At 44.9% G+C, this 25,932-nt stretch overlaps 1 protein-coding gene across 1 annotated transcript in view; it reads right to left on the reverse strand.

The window, feature by feature from the left end:
- The window catches only part of JARID2 (jumonji and AT-rich interaction domain containing 2), a 246,656-nt gene that overhangs the window by 54,948 nt on the left and 165,776 nt on the right, over window positions 1-25,932 (reverse strand). The window contains exon 4 of the mRNA XM_077353275.1: window positions 6,671-6,840. Within this exon, the coding sequence (XP_077209390.1) occupies window positions 6,671-6,840 (170 nt within the window). The remainder of the gene's footprint in view (window positions 1-6,670; window positions 6,841-25,932) is intronic.

Genomic DNA, 25,932 nt, shown 5'->3' on the forward strand with positions numbered 1-25,932 from the left:
TAAGCTTCCCAACCATATACTGCACAATCGCAACACTTTGGGGGTTTATCAAAGACTGAAGAATGTTTCAGGGGTTTCTCAAGGGTAAATAAGTTGAGAAAGACTGATATAAACAAAGGCTGATATAAACAATGGTTATATAAAAGGCTGATATAAATGAACCTGGTAACTTCCATTTCATTTTATTATCTAAAGACGTGTGTGTACATGTGAGCAAAATTTTGTTGGCTTTAAAAGTGCCAATAGACTGGAATCGTATACAATCATAAGCAAACTAACCTACTTGAGTATATTTAGATACGGTAAACCTTGATTAACCTTTCCCTTGGTTTGGTGAGTCAGAAAGATGATATCTAATTTCTGAATAGGGAAGGTTTGCTAACTTCATCAGTTTTCTTTCTTTCTTTAACCTGGCCCATTCCGCACACATAGGATAATGCACATACAATCTGTTTTGGCAGCTGGATTTCCCTGCGCAGAACAGGAAAATCTACTTCTAAAATGCATTATCTATTGTGTGCAGAATAGGCCCTTGTCCCTTTTGATCTGGGCCCTACATTCAAGGTGCCTCACAAATCTGGAACAAATCTAGTGTATGATGTTGAGACTGGACAATATAGTCATTATAATTAAAGAAACTGCTATTCAAGAAGTATACAAATTCTGAATTACCATCATTTCCAAAACCAAATATCAAAAAGAAAAGAAAGCCATTGGGAGTCAGGGTGTTCTTTTCGTTTTTAAAAATGGATATCAAAAGGTAAGAAACCAATAAAGCTTGGGCCTAAACAACAGCTAGAGCTCTAGATCTGCTGTATCTTTGACTCTTGAAAGTTATCCTGGAAACCTTGTTAATCCTTAAGGTTCCCTGGAATTGACTCTTACCCCTCTGCTGCCGACGAAGATAGTTCCCTACCAGAAACCGTGCTGGCATAAGACACTGAGCAAATATAAACACTTGGACAACGTACAATTCCAGTGTACCAGAGATGGGAAACTACAGCAGTGTAAATTCTGCCATACTGCCTTACAGCCACACTGCCATACAGCCTTATGAGCCTTTCAAGTTGTATAATCTTCATCAGACCATATGGAAAGACCAGTTAACAGAAAAGAAATAACTGGACTAGGGGAGAAATTTCAGCAGAAGTGCTGCTCTCGCTGGCAATCGTGGCAGGAAAAAGAAATGTTGGTAATTGAATCTCTGTGCTGTTTTTTTTCCCCTTTCTATAATGAGAATTCTGTTTCCTATTGACTTGAATTCAGTATATTTATTTTTAAAAGAATTATGTCTCAAAACCAGCGGAATCAAGAGTATAGAAAGCATCTGTTTTTGTCAAAAGCAGCATTTCCCTGCTCTTCAGGAATAGCTGGCAGAAAATCTGCAATATTTACTGAAGTGCAAACTAACTGTTTTCATCTGGACAGAAATCAAACTGTTACATTACCAGCCACGACAGAAACCATCTTGCACCAAGAGCCTTCTGTGTAATTTGGGCTTTGGTTTTCTGCAAAATTGGATTGTTTTCTGGGAATTATTTGCCCAGCTCCCTCCTTTCCCCTTTCCCTGAGCCTGTCTTTTCTTCTCACAATTAGCCCAGCTGGGCCAGAGAAACACTAAAACAATTTAAGCCGTCACAATGATTTAAGGACGAAGCCGGGTCAAGGTATGTGGGCTTTAAGCCTGGCCTAGTCAATATGTGGCGTGCCAAATGCTACATTTCAGAAGGATTAGAGTGTGCGCCCCCCCTCTTTTGACAGGAGGCCCCATTTACGGACTACGCATAGGTGGAAAATCCTGCCCAGGCCTCCCGGCCTCTCTCTCGGTACTGAGAACATAAGGCTTGCCTTCTATTTACGTGCCAACATAAATGTAACCTAACCCATTTAAAAGCCACTTTTATATTCGCCATCATGATGTAAAAGGAACCATAGTGTAAATGAGAATCGGCACTATAGCCTCAGGGCATAGGAATGGGGAGGGGGGGGGGAGAGCAACTGTACATAATACACTGTGGCTCTTGAAGTAATCACTAAGGACAGGGTTCAGGGGTGCCTCAATAACCAGCAGAAGCGCTTGGGTAGGTCAATTTGAAGTCTGTGCACGAGGCAAGATGGACCGCCCTTCAAAGCCTGCCCCCTCCATCACCAGCGGACCATGAACAGCCTGGTATTATGGCTATGACATACACTGCGGCCCTCCAGATGTCCATGGACTACAATTCCCAGGAGCACCTGCCAGCGTTCGCTGGCAGGGGCTCCTGGGAATTGTAGTCCATGGACACTGTTTGACTACCCCTGACATACAGCCAAGTTCTTCTCTCTCCCTCTCCCCCCGCCTACCTTTTAAAGCAGCTAGTGAAAGGGGCACAGAATGGGGCAACTTAAGGACAAAGATTGAGTCCAGTGGCACCTTTAAGACCGACGAAGTATCCCCCCCCCCCCAAAGTGGACGCTTTTGTGTCGATGTACTCTTCCTTGGCCACAATGTACCAGTCTACACAAATAGGGGGTTAGCAATAAATTAGTAGGTAGCAAAATGAAGATGTTGAACAGATTCAAGGATGAGACAGGAATAACAAGCCGAGTTTAGAAGGTTATCATTGGTTTGAGTTCAACTCTGGGGTGTGGTGAGGGGAAGCACTGCGAAGGAAATAAATATGCCAAGGTTGGAGGCTAATGGACAGATGCATCCCGGAGAATCTTTGACCAGGAGAGATCGATTTTTCAGGAAATATAAAGCTAAAAGGAAGACCAGTAAGTGATGGCAAAGTTTCCACCTGCTTTTTCATGCCAGCAATGGGCCTTCAGAGAGATCATGCTTCCAAATATGGAGGTCCCATTCACTCATCAAGACATAGGACAGGGGCGGCCAAACAGTGGCTCTCAAGATATTCATGGACTTGAGCCTCTGCCAGCATGGTCAATGGGAGGGGGCTCATGGTAACTGTAGTCCACAGATATCTGGCGAGCCATAGTTTGGCTACCCCTGGGATAGGTGCTGGTTGGACCATTCCATGTATGGTCCCAATCTTTAAAGGAATGGCCACCAGGAATCTCTGCTTCATTATCACCAGAAAGTGGTTAACTAATGAAACACAGTCATTCTGGCAATGCTCATGAAGAACTTCACATCCTCCAGATCTCAACTCTTGCCTTCTTCTAAGTTTCAGGAGCTAAGCACTGGGTTCCATTAAATCAAGCTTTCTCAACCATGGTTTTGTGAAACCCTAGGGTTTCTTGCTGGCCCTGGAAGGGTTTCCCAAATGGGTGGGAGTGAATAAATCTTTTTATATGTTTTAAAATTTGTTAAACATTTATCAGATGATATGACCATATATGGGCCTGGAGGGGGCAAGAAGGGGAGGGGCCCCGGGTGGGCGTGTACACAGTTATGCTTCCCAATCATATTCTGCAAGATTATGGCACTTCTGGGGTTTCCTGAAGCCTGAAGAATGTTTCAGGGGTTTCTCAACAGTAAAAAAGTCGAGAAAGGCTACATTAAATCCACGTGTCGTTAAAATGCCGAGAATGCTTTCAGTCAATCGGCTCTGTGGTTTGACTAAATAATTAGGCAATTATTACAGCATTTTAGTATAGGTTCTTGACCGAAGCTTCTTAGCGAACAACGGCTTTGCACTGTACCCACCACAGAGTAATCTTTCATTGTGGTAAAGAAAACGTCCACTACAAATCCTGGTTAAAACTTTATAGACGGACTGCATATTTGCGGACTCTGTGAGCTGAAAGCTGTTAAATTTAAATTTTAAGTTTACTATCACAAATAAACAGGGACGGCTTCATGCCTTTTAATCATACGCAACCTGACATATGGAAATGGTAAAATCTGAAGCATTTGGAACTATAAAAATCATGGATTTTCCGGAGACAAGGGGTGGAATTCTGAGGCGGACGGACGGAATGCTCCCCCCCCCCCGCAACAGCACTTTAGAATCATACAGACATGAAGCAAATAAAAAACCCCTCCCCTCCTCCATGTCCACATTTTCAAGAAGCCCTTTCATAACCGCATCAGTAAACTTGTAGCTTGCTTTGGAATGTGCTTATTCAGCTTTGTTTAACCTGAGCCCAATATGAATAGAGCTCAAAGAGGCCCTGGTGTTACTAAGGGGGCTGTAATGGCCTTTCCCCCTCCCCAAAGGGGGAGGCTTGAGGAATTCATTGTATACAGTCCCTTTTGATACAATTCTTAAGCTGCAAACCACTCAGAGGTTAAGCAAGGTAGGGGGCCATTGAGTTCTAAGGCCGAGAAGTGTCACATAAGCACACAATTAAACCCCTGGTATCCTTGGAAATAAAATTAAAATCCTGGTATTTTAGCTGCATACTACTAGGACATAAGTTTGCCCAGTACCTAGGGAAAGGGACTTAGCTGATAATCTTTAATATGATCTAGATCTTAGGTACTATCACAGAAATGCTCACGGATTAGCGTTTTCCTACTCTCTTCCTTCATCTGCCCAGATGTGGACTGTTGTGCAAGCTGAAATTCTGCTCCTAGGGCCCAGTGACAGCGAAGTGTGTTCTGATATACCCACTCTGAGCATATATCAGAAAAATACCTTGTTGATATATTCTGGGTCTATTTGGGCCTCTGGATGGTATCTGGGATTTTCGGGATAATGGGAAATGGATCCCAAAACATCTGGAAATATTCAGGGGTAAATGGGAATATTGGAGTCAGCATTTTAAGGCTTCTAGGACTGTTTCTGGCCCTTTAATTTTACTATGTTTCTGTATTTTCCCCAGGGCTTGGTATTGGTTTGCCCTATTGTTTTGGCTTGGATTGTGTCCTTTGAAATTAGTTTTGGTTGTTCGACACGGTGTTCCTAGCATGAGTTGGTTTCTGTTCAGTTTGTGGTTGTCTGGTCTGACACTGCCTTAGATTCTCAGGTTGAACACTGGCCGGGTTCTCTGATTTTACATTGGATGGGCTTGCATTCTGATTTGCTTTTAGTGTGAAGGGAAAAATAATGTTCTGAAGCAACCATTCCGGAATTTATTACCCAAATAGCTTTTCCTCTGGGCCACGCTTAACAAGATATTGCCAATCATGGATCAGCTCCCCTGTTTCTTGAAACTTCTATGAACAGCATCACTGCCACATGGGTGACAGCTGGAACGGGACTGACAGGTTAGGTGACAGAGGGTCAGCCCTTCCCCAGGAGTTGGCTACTTGTTCTGGCATGAAAAGAAAAGTTTCTTATTTCCTTCCCTTGGGCTTCTGCTACAGCAGCCATCCAAATCTCCCAAGCGGCTGCTGCTTAGAAATACTTAAATTGTTAGGAGATCCATTCATAGTTCTTCAATGTCTCGTACAGTGTAGACCTGATAAAATCACGTCCCTGGGATATGAGGCACATGGGTGTGACAAGATGCTCGGAATTAAATGTCAGTTGCTTTAAAACCAACAACGATGTTGAATATTGTGCAAGCATTATACCTGGGGCCAAAGGAAAACACTGGGTTTAGAATGTATATAACTGTACTGCTTCTTAATCTATCCAGTGATTCAGAAATAATATAAAGGAAACCAAAAACGTGGCCACTACTATTTGATCATGTGGCTGTAGAACAGGCAGTGATTCCAGTTTTGGATGGAAGAGCTAGAGGAGGAGGAAGAGGAAAGAGGAGGAGGATTTCATACCCAGATTTCACTCCTTGAAGGAGTCTCAAAGCAGCTTGCAATCGCCTTCCCTTCCTCTCCCCACAACAGACACCCTGTGAGGTAGGCAAGGCTGAGAGAGACCTTGTGACTGGCCCAAGGTCACCCAAGCTGGCTGCATGTGGAGGAGTCAAGCCTAGTTCTCCAGATTAGAGGCCACTGCTCTTAACCACTGCAACCCACTGCCTCTCAGGAACAAGAAGAATCGTGTCTCCTCTACAGACACACTGTGTGAGACAGAGATCAGAGAGCGGGAATCCCAAATGCAACAGTGAATGCACTTGATTACACAGCAGCCTAGCAATAACAAATAAATGCTAGTGAGCTCAGCAGTTAGGTCAGAAGGACGTGATCCACTGGTTTCATCCCTTTAAAATACAAACACAAGTTTTACGGGAAGACAGGGTGAGAGATGAAATGAAAGCAAAAGTAAAGCCTCTTCCAGGGAACAAGAACAGAACAAATTAAAATTCCATCTACTGCCCCTTAGTGATCACTTTAGACCATGGCCCTTTCAATGACTGCTATTGCCACAGGTAGTCCCAGACTGAAAGAGGTGAAAGACCTAATAGCAAGGAATGGACACAGGGCAGCCTTGCTCAACTTTTTTACCATTGAGAAACCCCTAAAACGTCCTTCAGCCTTTGAGAAACCCCAGAAGTGGCGTGAACAAGCAGAATATGGTTGGGAAGCAGAGCTGTGGACATGCCCACCTGGGGCCCCTCCCCTTCCCATTCCCATCATTGGCCATTTTGGGAGAGGAGGTAGGCTGACATGACCCTATATGGTCATATTACCCGATAAACATCTTAACAATTTTTTAAAATATATAAAAAGATTAATTAACTCCCATCCATTCAGGAAACGCTTCCAGGGCCATCAAGACACCCTGGTTGAGAAAGTGTGACATAGGGACTGCAGCTTTTGGCAGTTCAAGTTTGCTTCCCTTGATTGATGCAGTAGGAAAGGGGGAGAGAGTCTTACCTCGAAGGCAGAGAAATGTAAGGAAATCTTCTGTCTTGGGCTTCCTTTTGGAGAGGTCCGAAATCTGCGTAGCTGGAGGGGGCAATAATGGCTCCACTATCTTTATGGGAGTTGTGCTGGGGCTGTTTGGCTGGGATTGAGCAAACTTCCTCTGTGCTTGCAGCCGGGGCCTAAGGAAGAAAAAAGAGGGAGGCAATCAGGCAGCAGACCAGGAGGCAGGCAAACTTAGCCGCGAAGCAAGATGAAAGTCACAACCTTAAACGTCCTTAAAACTGTCAATTTCCTGTTTATCCACAAACACAGCTTTTGGTTATTAAATCTGGCAAACAGAATGACCTGGCTTTTACAACTTTTTAAGCCACTCGTACAATAGACCCAAAGCAAGAGCCTCTTGTGGCGCAGAGTGGTAAGGCAGCAGTCATGCAGTCTGAAAGCTCTGCCCATGAGGCTGGGAGTTCGATCCCAGCAGCTGGCTCAAGGTTGACTCAGCCTTCCAAGGTCGGTAAAATGAGTACCCAGCTTGCTGGGGAGTAAAACGGTAATGACTGGGGAAGCGAATGGCTAACCACCCCCCCCCCCCGTATTGAGTCTGCCAAGAAAACGCTAGGGGGCGTCACCCTAAGGGTCAGACATGACCTGGTGCTTGCACAGAGGATACCTTTACCTTTACCTTTAGGTAGATACAAATGCACAACTGAAATTATAGATGGGTTGCATATTCAATTGTGATGGTGGCAAAGCTAACATATCTGATACAAAAGAGATTAATATCCGACTTTAGAAGGACATTGATTCCAATCTTTGAGTATATTGATCAGAAAAAGACAGAAAGAAGTAACTGATTTATAGACTATGTATGCAAATGTTGAAAAGAACGTGGTGTGTGATATGATGATGTAAAATTATATGCGATACGATACGATGATGATGTAAAACTGTAAGTTCTTTTCCCTCCTTAGAAGCTGTTGGCCAGAATATATTTCAACTTTTAACACATAGTTCTTGTGGGGGCACCGACTTCCATATACGTTAAAGACGTGGAAACATCCCCCCCAAAATGAGAGAGTAACAGCTGATGGGAAATTATGAGCCAAGAGCAAGGCAGCTGCAATCCGTGCTTGCGTTCAAAAGCTGCAGTTTTTAACAAGTGTATTCGAATCCTGATGCAACTCTTCCTTTTTTCCTCCCACTTTTCAGTATGAGCAACGCCCACACACAATGCTTTAGCTCTGTCCATGCATATTTTTAAGAAATGAGAAGGAACCGCCCTCCCCACCCTCCCTCCACACACTCAGATTCAACTTAAAAGAGCCAGCTGCAAGTTACACGTGTTTGTATCTGGAGCTGCTTGAACTAGGAGGGCCATATGGGGCGTAACCACCCACAGCAACATTATTCTATCCCTGGGAGAAGACAGGACCGATACTTTCTGTAACCATTCATCCAGCCCCACCACATCTTCTCCCCAAAGGATGGGACTACTTGGAAGTAGAAACTAGGTGGTTTAGGTAATTTGAGAATCAGCACTTATTGTAACAAAAATGCATAAACCCTGCCAGCGGTACGTCTTGCTAAACGACCAGACGGATAATTTACTAACATCAGACAAGCCCTCCTCATGCACTTGAACGGCATCATGATACAGAATATTAGTAATGGTCCTAGCAGAAGTTTGAGTAATCTGGTATTGTCCTCTGGGCCACCTTTGGCCTGCAGAAGACCTTTCAAATTAGATTTCCTCTACAATCTGATTATGGGTTATCTTGAGGAATCTCTGCTTGGCTGCAGGATGAACAGAGCACCTTAATCTTTGATTAGTTAATGCCTACAAGGGTTTATTTTTTTAAGTTGCACGTCTAAAAGCTGTGCCAGGATCACAGTTGAAACTGAACACGGCTGTCAATTTCTCTCTAGGCTGCAGCCACTGGTGTAAACACTCCGATTCTACATTCTCACACCCCTTGTGAGAGTCACTACATTTGTGCACATGTTTCATTCTCATCATGGAGAAGGAGGAGGGCTGGTTTTTGTACCCCCCTCCCTTTTTACCACTTAAACGACTCTCAAAGTGGCTTACAATTGCCTTCCCCTTCCTCTCCCCACAACAGGCACCTGGAGAGGCAGGTGAGGTCGAGAGAGCTCTGAGAGAACCATGACTGGCCCAAGGTCACCCAGCAGGTCTCATGTATTTCAAAGGAGCTTACAATCACCAACCCTTCCTTTCCCCACAGCCGACACCTTCTGAGATGGGTCTGAGAGAGCTCTAACAGAACTGCTTTGCAAGCAGCCCTAAGAGAAATGTGATTGGCCCAAGGTCACCCAGCAATCCTCTTGTGTTTCAAAACAGCTTACAAACACCTTTCCCTTCCTCTCCTCACAGCAGACACCTTGTGAGATACATGGAGCTGAGAGAGATCGAAGAGAACTGCTCTGTGAGAAGAGCCCTAAGAGAGCCATGGCTGGCTTGAGGTCACTCAGCTGGCTGCATGTGGGGGAGTGGGCAATCAAACTCGGTTCTCCAGATCAGAGGCTGCTGCTCTTAATCACGACACCATGCTGGCTCTCCTGGTTTACGAAGAGACAAAAGGGGAGGAGAAAAGAAGCAGAAAAATCCTTGATCCACAAACCATGTACCTGATCATCTTAATTTTGTCAAACTTCAGTGAAGCAGAGGGGTGTGTCAGTGGGTCTCATTTAATCTCTTCCTGGCAGAGGACGGGGCTTTCATTGGTGTATAAGGGGCAGATGTTTTAGTCCATGAATTGCAATCTGGGAAAGGGTCCTTACAGGCTGGAAACAAGATACTGAAAAGAGGAGAGGCAGAACGGAGAGGAGGTGCCTCGATCCCACTGGGACTTCAGCGAAATCAGAGCTCAGTTCACAAAACCCAACACTAATAACAGGCTGCAGTAACATATTGCTTAATAATAACTTCAAATAGTAATGGACCCTCGGACAGCAACTATGAGCCCCCAAGACAAAGATTCTCTTCTGCATTCTCTCGCACCACTCGGCCTAAGCATCATACCAAAACAACCAGCTATTTTGTCCAGCTCCTATAACAACAATGAAGACACCTTAAATTTTGTCCTCAGGCCTCCTCCTCTGTCTCAGAGGCCCTGAATATAAACTGGCAAAGAAAACGTATTTGTAACAGAACAGATGTGAACAAAATTGTTACTTGGGAAAGCACATCTTGAGTACTTTCCTACTTGCTCATTCATTTGTAGACTCTACTTTTTATAGGCCATTAAAGGTTCTGAATAATGAATGTTAGATACTTGTTCTTACAGCCCCTCTAGGAAGGGGAACGATACTCAACTAGAATGGGGTGGGGGTGGTACTGATGACCTGTAATATCTGCCCTTCCACAGCTAATAAATATAACCATCCCCCACGCCCAAATTTTGCATTACTAACAGATCTCAGATTGAGGTGCCAACAGCATTAATCCCCTCTCCTGAGTGCTAGAAATGCCAGCAGCAACATGGATTTTGGGATTGATTGGGATGAGCCATCGACTGGGACAGGAGGCAGAGAATCATTACATGTGTAAAAATGTTTAAATATCGGCTTAGTTTCTAAAAGCAGAAACACTTTTCCAAATTGACATCGCCTAGGATAACGGTTTTGTCAGTCCTCAAAAAACAAAAAGCTACATAAATTTGAATCTCCATTCTACATTTCAGAATTTTATACCCGCACAGAGCTGGAAGATCTCCAGTAGGATAGAGAGACCAATTGAAGCAAAAGTCTTTTTTCTCGGTTCATTGCTGTAGAAAGAAAGTCACTCTCCTCCATTTTATCTTGACAAGAACCAACCTGGGAGTTAGGTTAGGCTGAGAGCGAATGAGTTCTTTTTGGTCTCATACTGTCAAAGCGTGAGCATTTAAATCTTTATTTTTTGGCCAAGCCCAGATATTCTGAGGAAGTGAGTGAATGTCCCTCCAACAGATCTTTTTGAAGGCCTCAGAGAACTATCAGTTCCCTGAGGTGACTCACAGCAAAGTTCGGGGAACTTACCTGAACCTTAAGAAAGATTATATCTACCTTTGTGCTGATAAAGCTACAGGCCTTCGGATTTTGCGTGATTTGCTTAGATGCTAACGGAAACCTTCTTTTACTAGTCAGTTGATGGAATATCAAAATCTTGCACAGTTCTAGAGAGAAGTAGGCAAGGTAGAAGAAATAAGACTTGACGAGAAAAATGTATTTGCTTCGTTTATACCTTGTCTTTCTTCCCAGCGGGGGCCATCTTGGCTCGCGTCATTCTCCTCTCCTCTTTTTTTTAATCCTCACAACAACCTTGTGAGGTAGGTTGGGCTGAGAGTGTATGACTGGCCAATATGATCGCAAAGGGAGTATATCCCTGTTAGTCTGTTATAGCAAAATAAAACAGAAGTCCAGTGTCACCGTACAAACCAACAAGCTTTGGTATGAGAATGCTCATATTGGGATAAATGTTGTTAAAGTGGAACTTTTGTTTTATTTGACTGGCCCGAGGTCAGCCAGCAGGCTTCCATGGCCGAGTAGGGATTTGAACCTGGATCTTGTACAGCATAGTACAACACCCTTACTACTATGTTGGCTCTAGAGCAGTGGTCCCCAACCTTTTTATCACCGGGGACCACTCAACACCTTTTACTGAGGCCCGGTGGGGGGGGGTAGTTCTCTACTCTCAACCATTGCCCTAATGCTCTCTGATCGCTATGGTAATGTTTAAACATCCCTTCAAAATAAGATACAGACACGCCACAACAATGAACATAAGGAACATTTTATTTTAATGGAATTTTTAACTCATGACAATGACAAATCAATGGGAACCCTGAGCTTGTTTCTCTGCAATGAGATAGTCCCATCTGGGAGTGATGGGAGACAATGACACCCAAAGTGTGTTGTAAAGGGCCGGGGGGGGGTGAAGTAAAGGGCCGGGGGGAGGAGGGGGAGAAGGCGTCCTTCGCGGCCCACCTCCAATTAGTTGAAGGACCACATGTGGTCTGCGGCCCACAGGTTGGGGATCACTACTCCAGAGTACTTGGGGTTTCTTGATGACTCTGGAAGGGTTTTCAAATTGGTGGGTGTGAATATATGTGTGTGTGTGTGTGTGTGTGTGTGTATGTGTATGTGTATGTGTATATGTGGGATCCCATATATATATGGGAAGGGTGGGAAGGGGAGGGGCCATGGGTGGGCATGTACATTGCTTCCCAACCATATTCTGCAAGATTGCTCCACTTCTGGGGTTTCTCGAAGCCTGAGGAATGTTTCAGGGGTTTCTCAAGAGTAAAAGAGTTGAGCAAGGCTGCTCTAGGTTCTGAATCTTTGTCAGGTATTTTCAAACATGTTGTCATGAGGGCTAGAAACAGGTTAGAAATGCATGCCGATATGTTGAAGAAAATAAATTTAATGCCAGTGCCAAGATCTTTTTTTTGGTGTGTGTGTGGGGGGGGGGGGGGGCGGGGGGAGAATGTGGGATGACGATGACAAAACAGCCTTTGCAACTGCGTGGAATAATCAAGACAAGCCAACATGATTTAAAATAAATGATCTAATTCAGAAAAGATATATACTACACAGGAAGATGGCTTACATGATTAGAACGGCCTCTTTGCTGGCCTTCAAACTACAAGATTAGATCAGGATACAGGATCAGCTCTCCTCTCATACCACGGGGATATTTATAGCACAGTCACTAATGTGCACTCATCAACTGGGAGAGCACAAGCTTTCCCTGGTTACAGTGGGGTGATATGGCCAGAGTCATGGAGAAAGGTGATGCTCCACGAGCAGAGCAAGAGGTCAGGACGGAAGGGATTAAGTAACTAAGGTCTGGCTAGGGGTCACAACAGCTGAACTGGGCAGTCACCAGCAAGACCAGTAACTGTGTAGCTGCGCAAAAAAGCGCCATTCTCTCATTCCTAAACTCAGCCAAATTTATTTGGACTGCCAGGGCAAGTGGAACTCAAAATTTCAGTAGGTGAAGACATGCAAAGAGATGATAAATTACAGAATAGCTATGCACATTCCCAGGCAAATTCTCACGTTCTTCTAAACCTAGGCAACGCTTTAAGGGCCGCTTTACCTCCACCTGGGACTCGTTTTAATATATCCATCATTCCTATTCTCCATCCAAACTTGGTGACCCGCTCACATTCTTACATGATTGTCATATGATGATGTCAGAAGATGGCAATGAAAGGCAAATGCTTTCATTACCACCACCTTCAATCAAATTTTGGCAGGTGCAGGTTTCTGCACCAAAACAAATTGTTTCATTTGTTGTTGTTGTTAGGTTCGAAGTCGTGTCTGACCCATCGCGAGCCTATGGACAATGATCCTCCAGACCTTCCTTTCCTCTACCATTCCCCGGAGTCCATTTAAGTTTGCACCTACTGCTTCAGTGACTCCATCCAGCCACCTCATTCTCTGTCGTCCCCTTCTTCTTTTGCCCTCGATCGCTCCCAGCATTAGGCTCTTCTCCAGGGAGTCCTTCCTTCTCATGAGGTGGCCAAAGTACTTGAGTTTCATCTTCAGGATCTGGCCTTCTAAGGAGCAGTCCGGGCTGATCTCCTCTAGGACTGACCGGTTTGTTCGCCTTGCAGTCCAAGGGACTCGCAAGAGTCTTCTCCAGCACCAGAGTTCAAAAGCCTCAATTCTTTGACGCTCGGCCTTCCTTATGGTCCAACTTTCACAGCCATACATTGCAACTGGGAATACCAGAGCCTTGACTAAATGCACTTTAGTTGGCAGGGTGATGTCTCTGCTTTTTAGGATGCTGTCTAGATTTGCCATAGCTTTCCTCCCCAGGAGCAAGCGTCTTTTAATTTCTTTGATGCAGTCCCCATCTGCAGTGATCTTGGAGCCCAGGAAAAATAAAATCTGTCACTATCTCCATTTCTTCCCCATCTATTTGCCAGGAATTGTTTCATCTCATCTCATAAAAATAAAAGATTGGAAGCCTTGTACACCGGTGCAGGAGGCACTGTGACACACTTACAGGAGTTGAGAGATGGTAACAGGAAAGAGAAGAAAAACCCAGAGGAAAATCACTTTAGCGAATTTTGTTTCACTTAATTACTCTAACACCAATTGCAGCATAGCATCAAGTCTTAACTGAGCCACACACAGATGTCAGAGAAGTCTGAAAACAGGGAAGCCAAAACATAATGGAAACCGCTCCAAATTGCTGTTGGTGTGTGTTCCCCTGGATTTTTTATTTAAAACTCCAAGGTTATAAAAGAAGAAGCTGTTTTTTGTACCCTGCTTTTTAATACCCCAAAGAGTCTCAAGTGGCTTACAAGTGCCTTTCCTTCCTCCCCGCACAACAGGCACCCTGTGAGGTAGGGGAGGCTGAGTGAGAGAAACCCAAGTCAACCAACAGGCCTCATGTGTCTCAAGGAGCCTTACAATAGCTTTCCTTTCCTCTCCCTACAACAGTCACCCTGTGAGGTAGGTGGAGCTGAAAGAGCTCTGAAAGAACTGGGACTGGCCCAAGGACACCCAGCTGGTGGTAGAATAGGGCAGTGGTCCCCAACCTTTCTGAGGCTGGGGACCGGCAGGGCAGCGGGCCGCGCCTGCTCATCGTGCATGCGCGCATGCGGCATGCGCGGCACTTTCGCGCATGCGCAAAAGTGCAGCGCATGCGCAATTTCGGCCGCACATGGCGCATTCGCGGGCGCGATCCTGATTCCCTATCCCCGCTCTCCCGCAGTAAGAAGCATCCCGGGCCGCCAGCTTGAGGCCTGGGAAGTTTTTTACTGCTGGGGGGGCGGGGAGAGGGAACTGCGGCCCGGCGCCATGGCCTTCGCGGCCCAGCACCGGGCTGCAGCTCGCAGGTTGGGGACCACTGGAATAGGGAATCAAGCCCGGTTCTCTAGATTAGAGTCTGCCCCTCTTAACCACTACACCAAACTGGATCGAGGAAGTCTCCGGTTCAATCCCTAGCATCTCCGGCTAAAAGGACTGGGTAGCGGGTCATCAGCCAGAGTCTCTGGAGAACCTGAGCCTCCGGGGAGGGCGGTATATAAATATAATAAATAAAATAAATAAACCTTTTCCCGTCAGGGGTGACACGACTGTCCTTGACAGTCCAGTGGTCTGAGTCACTGTGAAGCAGCTTCAGGCATTCAACGCATTTGTGTTTAGTGCTCCATGTCAATCAGCATCAGGCAACGAAAGCAACACTCTCTCGGAAGAAGAGAGACGTGCTCCCTCTGTTCTGGGGCTCCCTTACAACTCAATTATCCACCTGAGGGATCACATGCAAGGACCACGAGAAGGTCACTCACATCTTTGTCAATCTCCGATGGGTTCAGCGCCACCAAAAGCACCGGTTAACCACCAGGATTTCGATTCCACAGGAGGTGTTTGGACCCCTCTTCCGATGGTGCTCAGTTACTCTGACCAATAAATCCTAAAAACACCCTCGCCATTTACCAGCAGGGGCCCCTCCCCACAAATAAACCAGGCATGCCAGGCCAGCTACCCCACCCTCTCTCCCCAAGGTTGAAAGACTTCCTGTTCAATTAATTCCTTCATTAACCCTTATCCATTAGAGTAAATTTTCCCTGCCTGCCAACAGGAAGTGATAAAAGTCACAAGGTCAGTTTGCTTCGGGGCAGCTTAACCTTTCAGGAAGGTTACTGTCTGCAGTCTCAGCACGCTAGAAACCAGATACCTGCTGCAGTTCCCTGCTCCTTTTAATAGGTTCCCACCATCTGGGGCCCAGTAAGTTTCTCAGCATTCCATCGGAAGATGAAAAACGGTTTTACGTTGCCACAGTCCAAAACATGTGTGGCCGGCACTTAACTGCACTGAATTCAAAAGCTGTTCGTTTGCTTCTCTACTCCCACAACAAAATGGACATTAAACACAGCGTCTAATATCTGTGGTGTCTCCCCAACAAGTAAGAAAAAGATGCTACTTTGGGGAATCACACCAAAAGTGGTAGAACAAAGTTTGAGTCCAGTGGCACCTTCAAGACCAACAAAGTTTCACTCAAGGAATTTCCGTTTGAGCGCGCACGCACTTCCTCAGATACAACAAAATGGGAGTTGCCAGTCCATACTTACAGAGAGAAGAAGAGCTAGTTCTTTCGACCCTGCTTTTTATTACCTGAAGGAGTCTCAAAGCAGCTCGCAACTGCCTTCCCTTCCTCTCCCCGCAACAGACACCCTGTGAGGTAGGAGGGGCTGAGAGAGCTGTTACTGGCCTAAGGTCACCCTCATGTGTCTCAGAGTGGCTGACATTCGCTTTCCCTTCCTCTCCCCACAACAGACACCCTATGAGGCAGGTGAGCTCTGAGTGAACTGTGACTGGCCCAAGGTCACCCAGCTGGCTGCACGTGGAAGAGGAGTGGGGAATCAAACCCGGTTCTCCAGATTACAGGCCACCACTCCTTAACCACAGTAAATTAACATACAGTATAATGAAAAGATTTAGCAGATCCCAAAATCAAAGAGGGATAACAAGCGGAGTTCATAAAGTGACCATTTGTGTGGGTTCAATTCTAGGGGAAAACATAGTGAAGGATATAAATATATCAAAATCGGAGAATTATGGACAGAGAGATCTATAATTGTAGAATGCTGAGAGCAATTCACTTATACCTTGAATAAAACTTTGTTGGTCTTAAAGGCACCCATGGACTTAAAATTTGCTCTGCTCTGAAAAAAGATACAATGCAGATAGATGACCTTCTTTACCCTTGACTTCTTCAGGTGGGTAGCTGTGTTGGTCTGAAGCAACAGAACCAAGTTTGAGTCCAGTGGCTCCTTTAAAAGCAACCAAGTTTAATTCTGGGTATAAGATGAAATGTGCATTTATTTTTCATAATTAGATTTACAAGATCACCCCTCTTGGCCTAACTGTCTCACACTTCTTCAGCTTAAACCCAGAATTAAACTTTTTTGGTCTTAAAGGTGCCACTGGACTCAAATTTGACTCCCTCCCATGACTCCTGTTCTCCCTGTACTAAATGCCCGTTTTTAATTGTTATTCAGTAATCAGAATCAACTTAAAGAGGTTATCAATAATCCTTAATTTAAAACAGCCTTTTTCAACCTTTTGACAGGGGAGGAGCCACTGAAATAATTTCTTTAGGCTTTGAGGAGCCACGGAAAGTATGTCAGCTGGCCATGTCTCCCGGCCACACACCCCGGACGTGACATGTCAATGGAAGTGATCTCAGTACCTAGCATTAACGGGCAGGTTTGAGGAGAACTGAGAGGAGAGGCAGGAGGCGTTGAAGGCGGGAGTAGGCATACAGACTCTTCCCTATCCCAGGCCCAGAAACTACACAAGAGCTCAGGAGGGGGAGAGGAGGAGCAGTGGAAGCAGCTGTTCCGTAGTTTTCGGCCAAGTCTATCGAGGCAGGAGAGGAAAGGCCATGGACCCCCTCCCACGGACCCCTGTTTGGAATCCCTAATTTAAACTAATTAGCTCTGCAGTATGCTCCTCCCTTTTAGTTATGTCAGTAGCGTCACAATCCAGATGCTGGGAAACCTTGACATTAACCTTTTCATAGGCCTATAAGACACACACTTAAAGAAAAATTCCATCTGCTAGTGTTCCCTACCACAGTTTCCAAAACCAATTCTGACTGCAGGCAGTACACTGTTTAAGAAACAGCACTATAACTTGCCCTCTTACTTTGGAGCAGCTGCATTTTCCAAGTATGCATACATATCCTGCAATATGTTCCAATAATGTGAGATACACGGGTACATTAAAGATGCACTGAGATATAACTGAAACTTTGCAAGGAGGGTTTGCATAAGAGTCTGACAAGCATACTTCACATGGTTCCTGATCAAATTATTTTCTGTCTCAGCAATTGCTTTGGATAAGGAAAAAAAATAAATGGAAGACTAGAACTGCACAAGCCCGTGTGTTAATTTTAGGGAGGGAAAGCAAGGCACCTTGTGAAAAAATCACAGCTTTCAGGGACATGTGCATATAAATATATGGTTGCTACTGTCAGTTTGGTGTGTGTAGTGGTTAAGAGCTGTGGCTTCTTAACCTGGCCAGCCAGGTTTGATTCCGTGCTCCCCTACATGCAGCCAGCTGGGTGACCTTGGGCTCGCTATAGCACTAGAGCTGTTCTGACCTGGTAGCAATATCAGGGCTCTCTCGGCCTGACCTATCTCACAGGGTGTCTGTTGTGGGGAGAGGAAGGGAAGGCGACTGTAAGCTGCTTGGAGACTCCTGGTAGAGAAAAGCCGCACAAAAAAAAATTTCCCCTCCCGCTTTGTTCATCTTCAAAATATCACTGGGCAGCTTTTTCCTAAATAAAAGCTTTTCACATGAGAGGTATCCAATGTCATGCTTGAAGAAGCCATGAAAACAGCAGAACACTGCATGGAGCAGCTGGCTACATGTGATATCTCCATGTTTATTTTGAGGGGGGACATGTGGAAACTAGTAAAGCTGGAGTAGCAAAATTTGCACAGAAAGATCATATTTTTGCTTCTTTCCTACAAGAAATATTTCAATTCCTTAAAATATATATTCCTTTATATATATTAGTCCAAAGTGGCTTACATCGGTCTTCTCACCTCCATTTTAGCCTCACAACAATCCTGTGGGGTAGGTTGTGTGTCTGTCCCAAGGTCACCCAGCAATTCACAGCAGAGCTCGGATTCAAACCTGGGCCTCTCAAATCCTAATCTGACACTACCTATCCGTACATCATACTGGCTCCCTATGGAACAATGATAGCCTATGGATGCCCTTTGCCTTTTCCAATGCCTCTTTCATAAGGTAAAGCTGTGTTCACTGGGATTACATAGAGACTAGCCAGAAAGCCCATTGCAAGCAGGAATACAATGGATGCTAGGACCCAGGGGACACCGGGAGGTGCAGAGCTGCACCCTGATTGGCCCTATTCCAACCTGGACAGCCGAACACGTCCCACCCCCAAGGCTTTTTCACAAATATATAGAGGAACCATGGATAAGGATATATAGAGGAATCATGGATAAGGATAAAGGAGGGGGTGAGAGAATCCCAGTGAGCTTTAGAAAGACTGGCACCTCCTATCCGTGCAGCACCTGCTCACTTCCATGCGAAATGTGTTTAGTAATATTTATGTGGGCCCAAAATATCCAGGACAAACTGCTGGTTACCTCTTCTGCTCCATCAAGAGCGTGTCACATAAGAGAAAGCTGAAATTTACTGTATCAGCACAAAGCTCCCTCAGAAATCTCCCAAAAGTTGCTGGCATTAGTAACTTACTCATAATTATAGAGGAACCATCTCCTCCTGAAAAAGATTTTTTCCCCCTTGAGAACTTTAGCCAACTCTACAGAGCAAAATCAACTATTTCAAATTTTCAGAAGGGAGAGAAATCACTCACACCTCCCTTTTAACTTCATTAGGACAACTCCCATGAAGGCATTTCTGGCTCTCTTCTGTTCTCTCTTATTTTTGTTTACACTTAAAAATGTATGCCACTCCAAGTCAGTCCAATATAGGCAAAGATAAACAGGAGTTTAATCTACTTTTCAACTACTAGAAGGTAAGGTGGCAGAGGCAAAACTTGCTAAAACAAGTTACACCTGAAATACTAGGGATACCAGTCTCCAGGCGGGACCTGGGGATCCCCTGGAATTACAGCTCAGACAATTACAGAGATCAGTTCTCCTGGAGAAAATGGATCCTTTGGAAGGTAGACTCTACGGCAGGCTCTCTCAACCAGGGTCCCATGAAACCCTGGTTGGGTGGGAATTAATTATTTTAAAATATTGTTAAGCATTTATTGGACGATATGACCATATATGGTAATAACGACCTGCTCCCCCACAAGTGGCTAATGCTGGGCCTGGAGAGGGGTGGGAAGGGGAAGGGCCCCAGGTGGGCATGTACACAGCTATGCTTCCCAACCATACTCTGCACGACCGTACCACTTCTGGGGTTTCTCGAAGACTGAAGAATGTTTCGGGGTTTCTCAAGGGTAAAAAAATTGAGCAAGGCTACTCTTTGGCACTGTATCTCACAGATGACCCTGGCCTCACCAGGCTCCAGCCCCAAATCTCTAGGTCTGCTCCCATATGGATCAGGCAACCATGACCCAGCATCCCTTGCTGACTGCCAGTGGGGAGCCAGCAACTCTATCAAGAACAGAAGACAAGTTATTACCTGGGGTTGCGTGACACAGTTTAAGATGCTTCAGACGAAGCACAGTCACCCTCCAGGCAAGTAGGAAAGGGATCATTAGCAACAACATTGTAACACACATCGCACAAAGGCATAGCTGTGGTAACATGAAAGCAAACAGAATAAAGTGTGAGTCCAATGGCACTTTTAAGACCAACAAAGTTTGACCCAAGGTAGAAGCTTCCGGACCTTGACTAGAGACTTGTTGGTCTTAAAGGTGCCGTTGGACTCAGTTCTGCTGCTTCAGACCAATACGGTGACGTATCTGAATGAAAGCAAACATTCACACGGTTCTCAAAAATAATAAAAACGAACTGGCTGAGAACGATGACTGACTCAAAACTTCTAGGTTGCCTTATCCTAAATGCCTGCAAAGAGTAACAGTAACTTACAAAATTCGATTTTAAACAAATCTCAAGCTGCGTCTGTTTCTCCAGGTAGCACTAACAACTGAAAGCCAACCTAAATAAATATCTTTTGAAATGATGTGCATGCACCAGAGAATACGCAGGAGAGGGCACCCCACAGTTGCAGGGCACAGGAACACATGAAGAACCCTGCTAGACCAGAATAAGTCCTCCATTTTGCTTTCTGCTGTGCTCAATTATCCAGTGTGATCAGGAAAGAAACACTTTCCCCACTGAAGAAGAAGAGTTGGTTTTCACACACTGCTTTTCACTACCCGAAGGGGTCTCAAAGTGGCTTACGATCAACTTTCCTTCTTCTCTCCACACCAGATACCCTGTGGGTTGGTGGAGCTGAGAGAGCTCTGACAGATTCACTCTGCAATAACAGCCGTAAGAAAACCACGACTGCCCAAGGTCACCTTGTGGGCTGCTTGTGGAGGCCCAGGGAATCAAACCTGGTTCTCCACATAGGAGGCTGCCACTCTTCACCATGACAACAAGCTGGCTCTTTAGCCAGTGGCATTAGGAGAACGAAAGGTTTCGTCCTGCAATCGTTTTCCCAGGTTTTTCCCCTCCCTTGAAGAGTTTCGATTTCATTGAGCACTGAAAAAAAAAATTCCTGTGAAATACTGTCTCTTTTTGAATGAGTAGAATACTTTAAAGTCAGGGCTTTTCTCTCTCAGAATATGGCAGTATGAAGACTTTTACTTAATACAGGGAACAATAATTCCTGGTCATCATGCAGATACAGTCAACTCTCTCTGAGAGCCAGTTTGGTGTAGTGGTTAGGAGTGTGGACTTCTAATCTGGAGAGCCGGGTTCAATTCTGCGCTCTCCAACATGCATCCAGCTGGGTGACCTTGGGCTTGCCACGGCACTGATAAAACTGTTCTGACCGAGCAGTGATATCAGGGCTCTCTCAGCCTCGCCCACCCCACAGGGTGTCTGTTGTGGGGAGAGGAATGGGAAGGCAACTGTAAGCCGCTTAGAGCCTCCTTCGGGTAAAGAAAAGCGGCAAGTAAGAACCAATTTTTCTTCTTCTTCAAAGACGCATTTCTATATACTTTTTCACTGCTGCTGCTCAATCGCTGTTCTAAATGAGCTTTGACTCCAAAATCCTCCCCACTGGGTCATCGGAGCAAGTGGAGATGCCTTCAGTGGAGAAATGAAGCCAGGATATCCCCCCCCCAATGTACATTACTTTTCATTTACTTGCATTAAGTCTGTTTATGATCCCCACTTATGGAATCTGGAGAGCTCCCTTTTGAGTCTCTCACTGCCCAGTCAGGCCCTCACTGTCCTGATCAACCCAGAAATGTCTGACAAAGCTGGCCACTCATTGCCCATCCCTGTTCCCAGATCATTCGTAAATAATTTGTTAAAAGCAAAACAAAAAACTGAATATGGAAGCAAAAACAGTAAATGCTACAATTGACTCTGGTGTAGTGAAAGTGTGGAATGGTGGTTAAGAGCAGCAATCTCTAATATGGAAAATCGGGTTTGATATTAGGCTAGTCAGTTCTCTCAGAGCTCTCTCAGCCCCACCTACCTCACAGGGTGCCTGCTGTAGGGAAAGGAAGGGAAGGCAACTGTAAGCCAATTTGAGATTCCTTCATCCTTAACAAGCCCGCGGCGCCACGGGCGCTGTGGACTAAATAATTCGTTAAGCCCTTGGTGGGAGGGCTTTGTCCGTGATGAGGAAGAGGCCTGATTGGCCCCTTCCTCCGGACAGACCATCGGCCGGGCCAATCGGCAGGGGGCGAAGCGTCTGCTGATTGGCCCGGCCGATTCCCACCCTGCTGACAAGAAAGCAACTGCGAGCCGCGCTCTGCGCGGCTCGCGGTTGCTCCCTTGATGGCGGCCTGATGCGTCAGGAGGCGCAAAGCACCTCCGACGCGTCAGGCCGCCGGTAAGGGAGCCCCTGGCAGCTGCACTCTGCGCGGCTGCCGGGGGCTCCCTGCCCGGCGGCCTGACATGGCGAGAGGCGCAAAGCGCCTCTCTCCGCGTCTGGCCGCCCACAAAGGGAACCCCCGGCAGCCGTGCTCCGCGCAGCTGCCGGGGCTCCCTGGTCTAGCGTCCGCTGTATTTAGCTTACAGCAGGCTTGATTACTAGTCTAGGAATAATGGGATATAAAAAACAGCTCTTCTTCTTTCTTAGGGTCCTCACTGGCATTCTGCTATAGGATAATTTCAATAAGTAACAGCTTGTACACTGTAGAAGAAACAGCTCCACCAAACAATTGCCTTTTACACAGCTATTTTCTTTCATTCTGGAAAGTGCCATGCACGCTGATGGTGCTATTCGCAATACAAAGAACAATAACATATGAAAATATCTATGATAGCCATTATCCATTTATATAATCTACTCTTCATTCCTACCTACACAAAATATTTTGCATTGTCACGAACACACAATATATGTAGTCATCTTCTTGCAAATTTATGGGGTGTGTGTTAAGTTTGGGGTGCCTTGTTTTCCCTACAGCTGTAGTGCAATGGGCACCTGTAAGACCAACAAAGATTTATTCAAGATGTGGGCTTTCTTGTGCATACACACTTCCTCAGACAATGGACCAGCGATCATAAGAGTACAGACATAAGGAGAAAGTAAATTAGTAGCATATTAGTAAATAGCATCACAACATCTGAAATAGGCAGTATGGCAATTTATTGCGAGAAAAGCAAATTAGTCCTATGGGTTCAATTGTCATTCACAGAAACATTGGGGGAATAAATCTGTAAAGGTTAGTGATTAGTGGCAGATGCTTTCCCAGTTGTGAAAAGAAGTATGGAGTCCTTCTGGGGACTGGAATCTTTAATACCCAAACTCTGTGTTCAAATACTTCTGTTATCCTTTCGTGCATACCTCTGAAAGTACAAGGTATTTCCTTATTCTAAAGGCGGCTGGTTAGTTATTCAGAACTTGCCAGTCGTCTTCTTGTTCTCTTTCATCAATTGAAATAGTTGAAATTCAGAGTTGCACATTATACTAACTAAGCAAAAAAACCCATTCAGGAGAAGCACTAGTACAGAGAAGCAGGGAATGTGCAAATTCAGCAACAATCAGCTTTCCAACACAACAGCAGTGCTGATACATGGGGGGAAAAAAATAAGGATGCTACCAGTGTATATTGATCAGTGGTGCTACAGTCAGATGTAAACAGGTGGGTTCATAAGATCAATGAGTCACAAAGTTTCACCTTCTATAATCACAGCAAAGAACAAGTGGGAAAGGTTGAAGTTAATTAAGTAAAAATATACAGTCACAGTAGTGTAAATCATTAGTCACTGGAGGTAAGTATACTAGGAAATATTGGCAAAACAATTAACAGAGGAAATATTGCAGCTCACAAGGAAACAAGAACTGACTTCAAATATTTCACTGAAAAGTTCCAGTCCAGAAACTGAATTTAAATCAAAAGTACCATTCGTATTTTGTTTTCAAAAAATCAATAGCCACACTGAATTATAAACTGAAGCACTACATCAGCTGTGGGTCATCTTAAATTTCCAAATAATCTTTATTCTGGTATTAGAAATGTGGGATTAAAATAATGGTGTTTGCATCATAATTCTGGATTGTACACTAATTTAAAAACATAAATGCTCTAAAAAGCTACAGCTACATGTTGATGTGTGTAGATTTCAAAAATGGGCAACCATCAGTACCCCACCTTTTCACATTACACAACTCAATAGATCCAACGCACTGTTATTAAAAGCTTCTATGGGATTTTTGTGTTCAAATGCTCTTACACATAAACTGGCACAAAACATTGCTAAAGTGTAGGCCTTCCCCCCCCTCCTTCAGGTTCACGTTTTCTCGTTCAATGCAAAAGCAGCTTTGAAATCAAGCACACAGAAAACAAGTTTAACAAGCCTCCTCCATCAGGTCCTAATTGGAATATTTTCTAATGGACACTATAATAAATGTATGGAGTCTCGGGGTGGGGAGAGATGGGGGCATTGCCAGTGACAACGTGACATGGCTTCTGGGGTAAACCCGAAAGTGCTGTCACACCTCTCTAGAAATATCTAGAAACTCTATGGAAACCTCTGCAGCAGAGATTCCCAACCAGGGGTCCATGGTATGGGGGCTCCAGGCTGTCTTTCTCAGCTCCTACTCTTCTTTCCAGGCTACAAGAGGCAGAGCCACCAGAGTAGTAGTAATAGAGGTGGGGGGAGGGAGCAAAAGGGTGTGGGTACCGATGTCCCTTCTGGGCGCATGGCAGGGGCCACAGCTTGCTGACTTCACTTCCAGGGCTTCTTGAAGTCTGAAAAATTATTTCACAGGCTCCTCCACAGTCAAAAGGCTGGAAAAGGCTGCTCTACCGTTTCCAAGGAGGTTTTTGCTGATTCCTAGAGAGAACTGACATCACTTCCAGAATCCCCCCCAAACTTATGACCGTGTCTTCGGTGACAGTGCCCCCCCCCACCCCCTCCAAGTTATTTTTTTTTTGCCAGCTGCAGAAGTGGCAACTGGAAACAGAATCTGGGGGCAGGGATCCCCCCCAACCCTACAGTGGGAAACCGGCAGGACTGATGAAATAAAATCTCTGCTACTTCAGGAAAATCACGTTTACAATTAATTTGTAGCAATCAAGCTGCTCTCAAAGAAAGTAAGACAAACATTTTAGGCCTTTTTGGTCTGGCATTATCTTTTAGCAAGCAATGCCATGCTAATGCGTGCTTCAGAATAATGACTCTCAACTGGCAGTAAAACTATATTTATTGCCAATTCCAATTTCATTTCTGCAATACGGAAAACTATTTATTGTCAGAAAGAGAAAAACCAAAGGGGTAACACAGTATAAACTACGCCTATATACGCAATCTAGTTTTGCACCTGTCTCAATCAATCAATCAATCAATCAATCAATCAATCAATCATTCATTCATTCATTCATTCATTCATTCATTCATTCATTCATTCATTCATTCATCTATGATGTCTTGGGGCTGTGTACACAGAAACAGTAAAGTTGGAAACATACATTGAACTATTTTTAACAGTTTGGAGAACAGGCAACCATGAGCTTGGAGCTTGTGTTAAAAGCACGTAGTTACTGTTTCTATGTTTCCAAATTATGTTTTTGATGTTGATATCATGACTGTTTCGACTGCTTGAACTGATCTGTTTTTGCACTGCAGTTGGGAAACTCACACTGTAGGTTTGGCACTACCCAAAACAGCAATGTAGATATCATGCTGGTTATAGTTCAGTCCTAAGCGAAAGGGACCTCCTGTGCAGGTGGTGGGGGGGCACAAGAAGGCAGGGGCCCACAAGTTGTTCTACACCTGTATCAAGTGACAGGAGTGCATGCAGTCATTCCACACAACCTTGCTGCACTTGAAAAAAAAACTTTTTAAAACTATTGGCATTGCACAGGGATGCAAGCCTGTGAACTTAGGCAGATTGGGAGTAGGTGGGCAGAAGGGACTGTGTTGGTGCTCGGCTGTTGTAACCCTTTCTTGCATGCTCAGGGAAATGGCAATCGCTAGTTGCGGGGGGGCTCATCTGGGCATGGCATTGGGGCCAATGTGGATGGGCAGGCAGTTGTAAATTTCTGCATGGGGTTAGGCTAGATGACCTTGGAGGTTCCTTCCAACTCTGATTCTATATACTTTCCATTTGGAACATAAATCATTTCAACTGGCCCAGCCCACCTCATATGTATCCAGACCTTCCTGCAA

The sequence above is a fragment of the Paroedura picta genome, chromosome 9, assembly GCF_049243985.1.
Source record: "Paroedura picta isolate Pp20150507F chromosome 9, Ppicta_v3.0, whole genome shotgun sequence".
NCBI lineage: Eukaryota > Metazoa > Chordata > Lepidosauria > Squamata > Gekkonidae > Paroedura > Paroedura picta.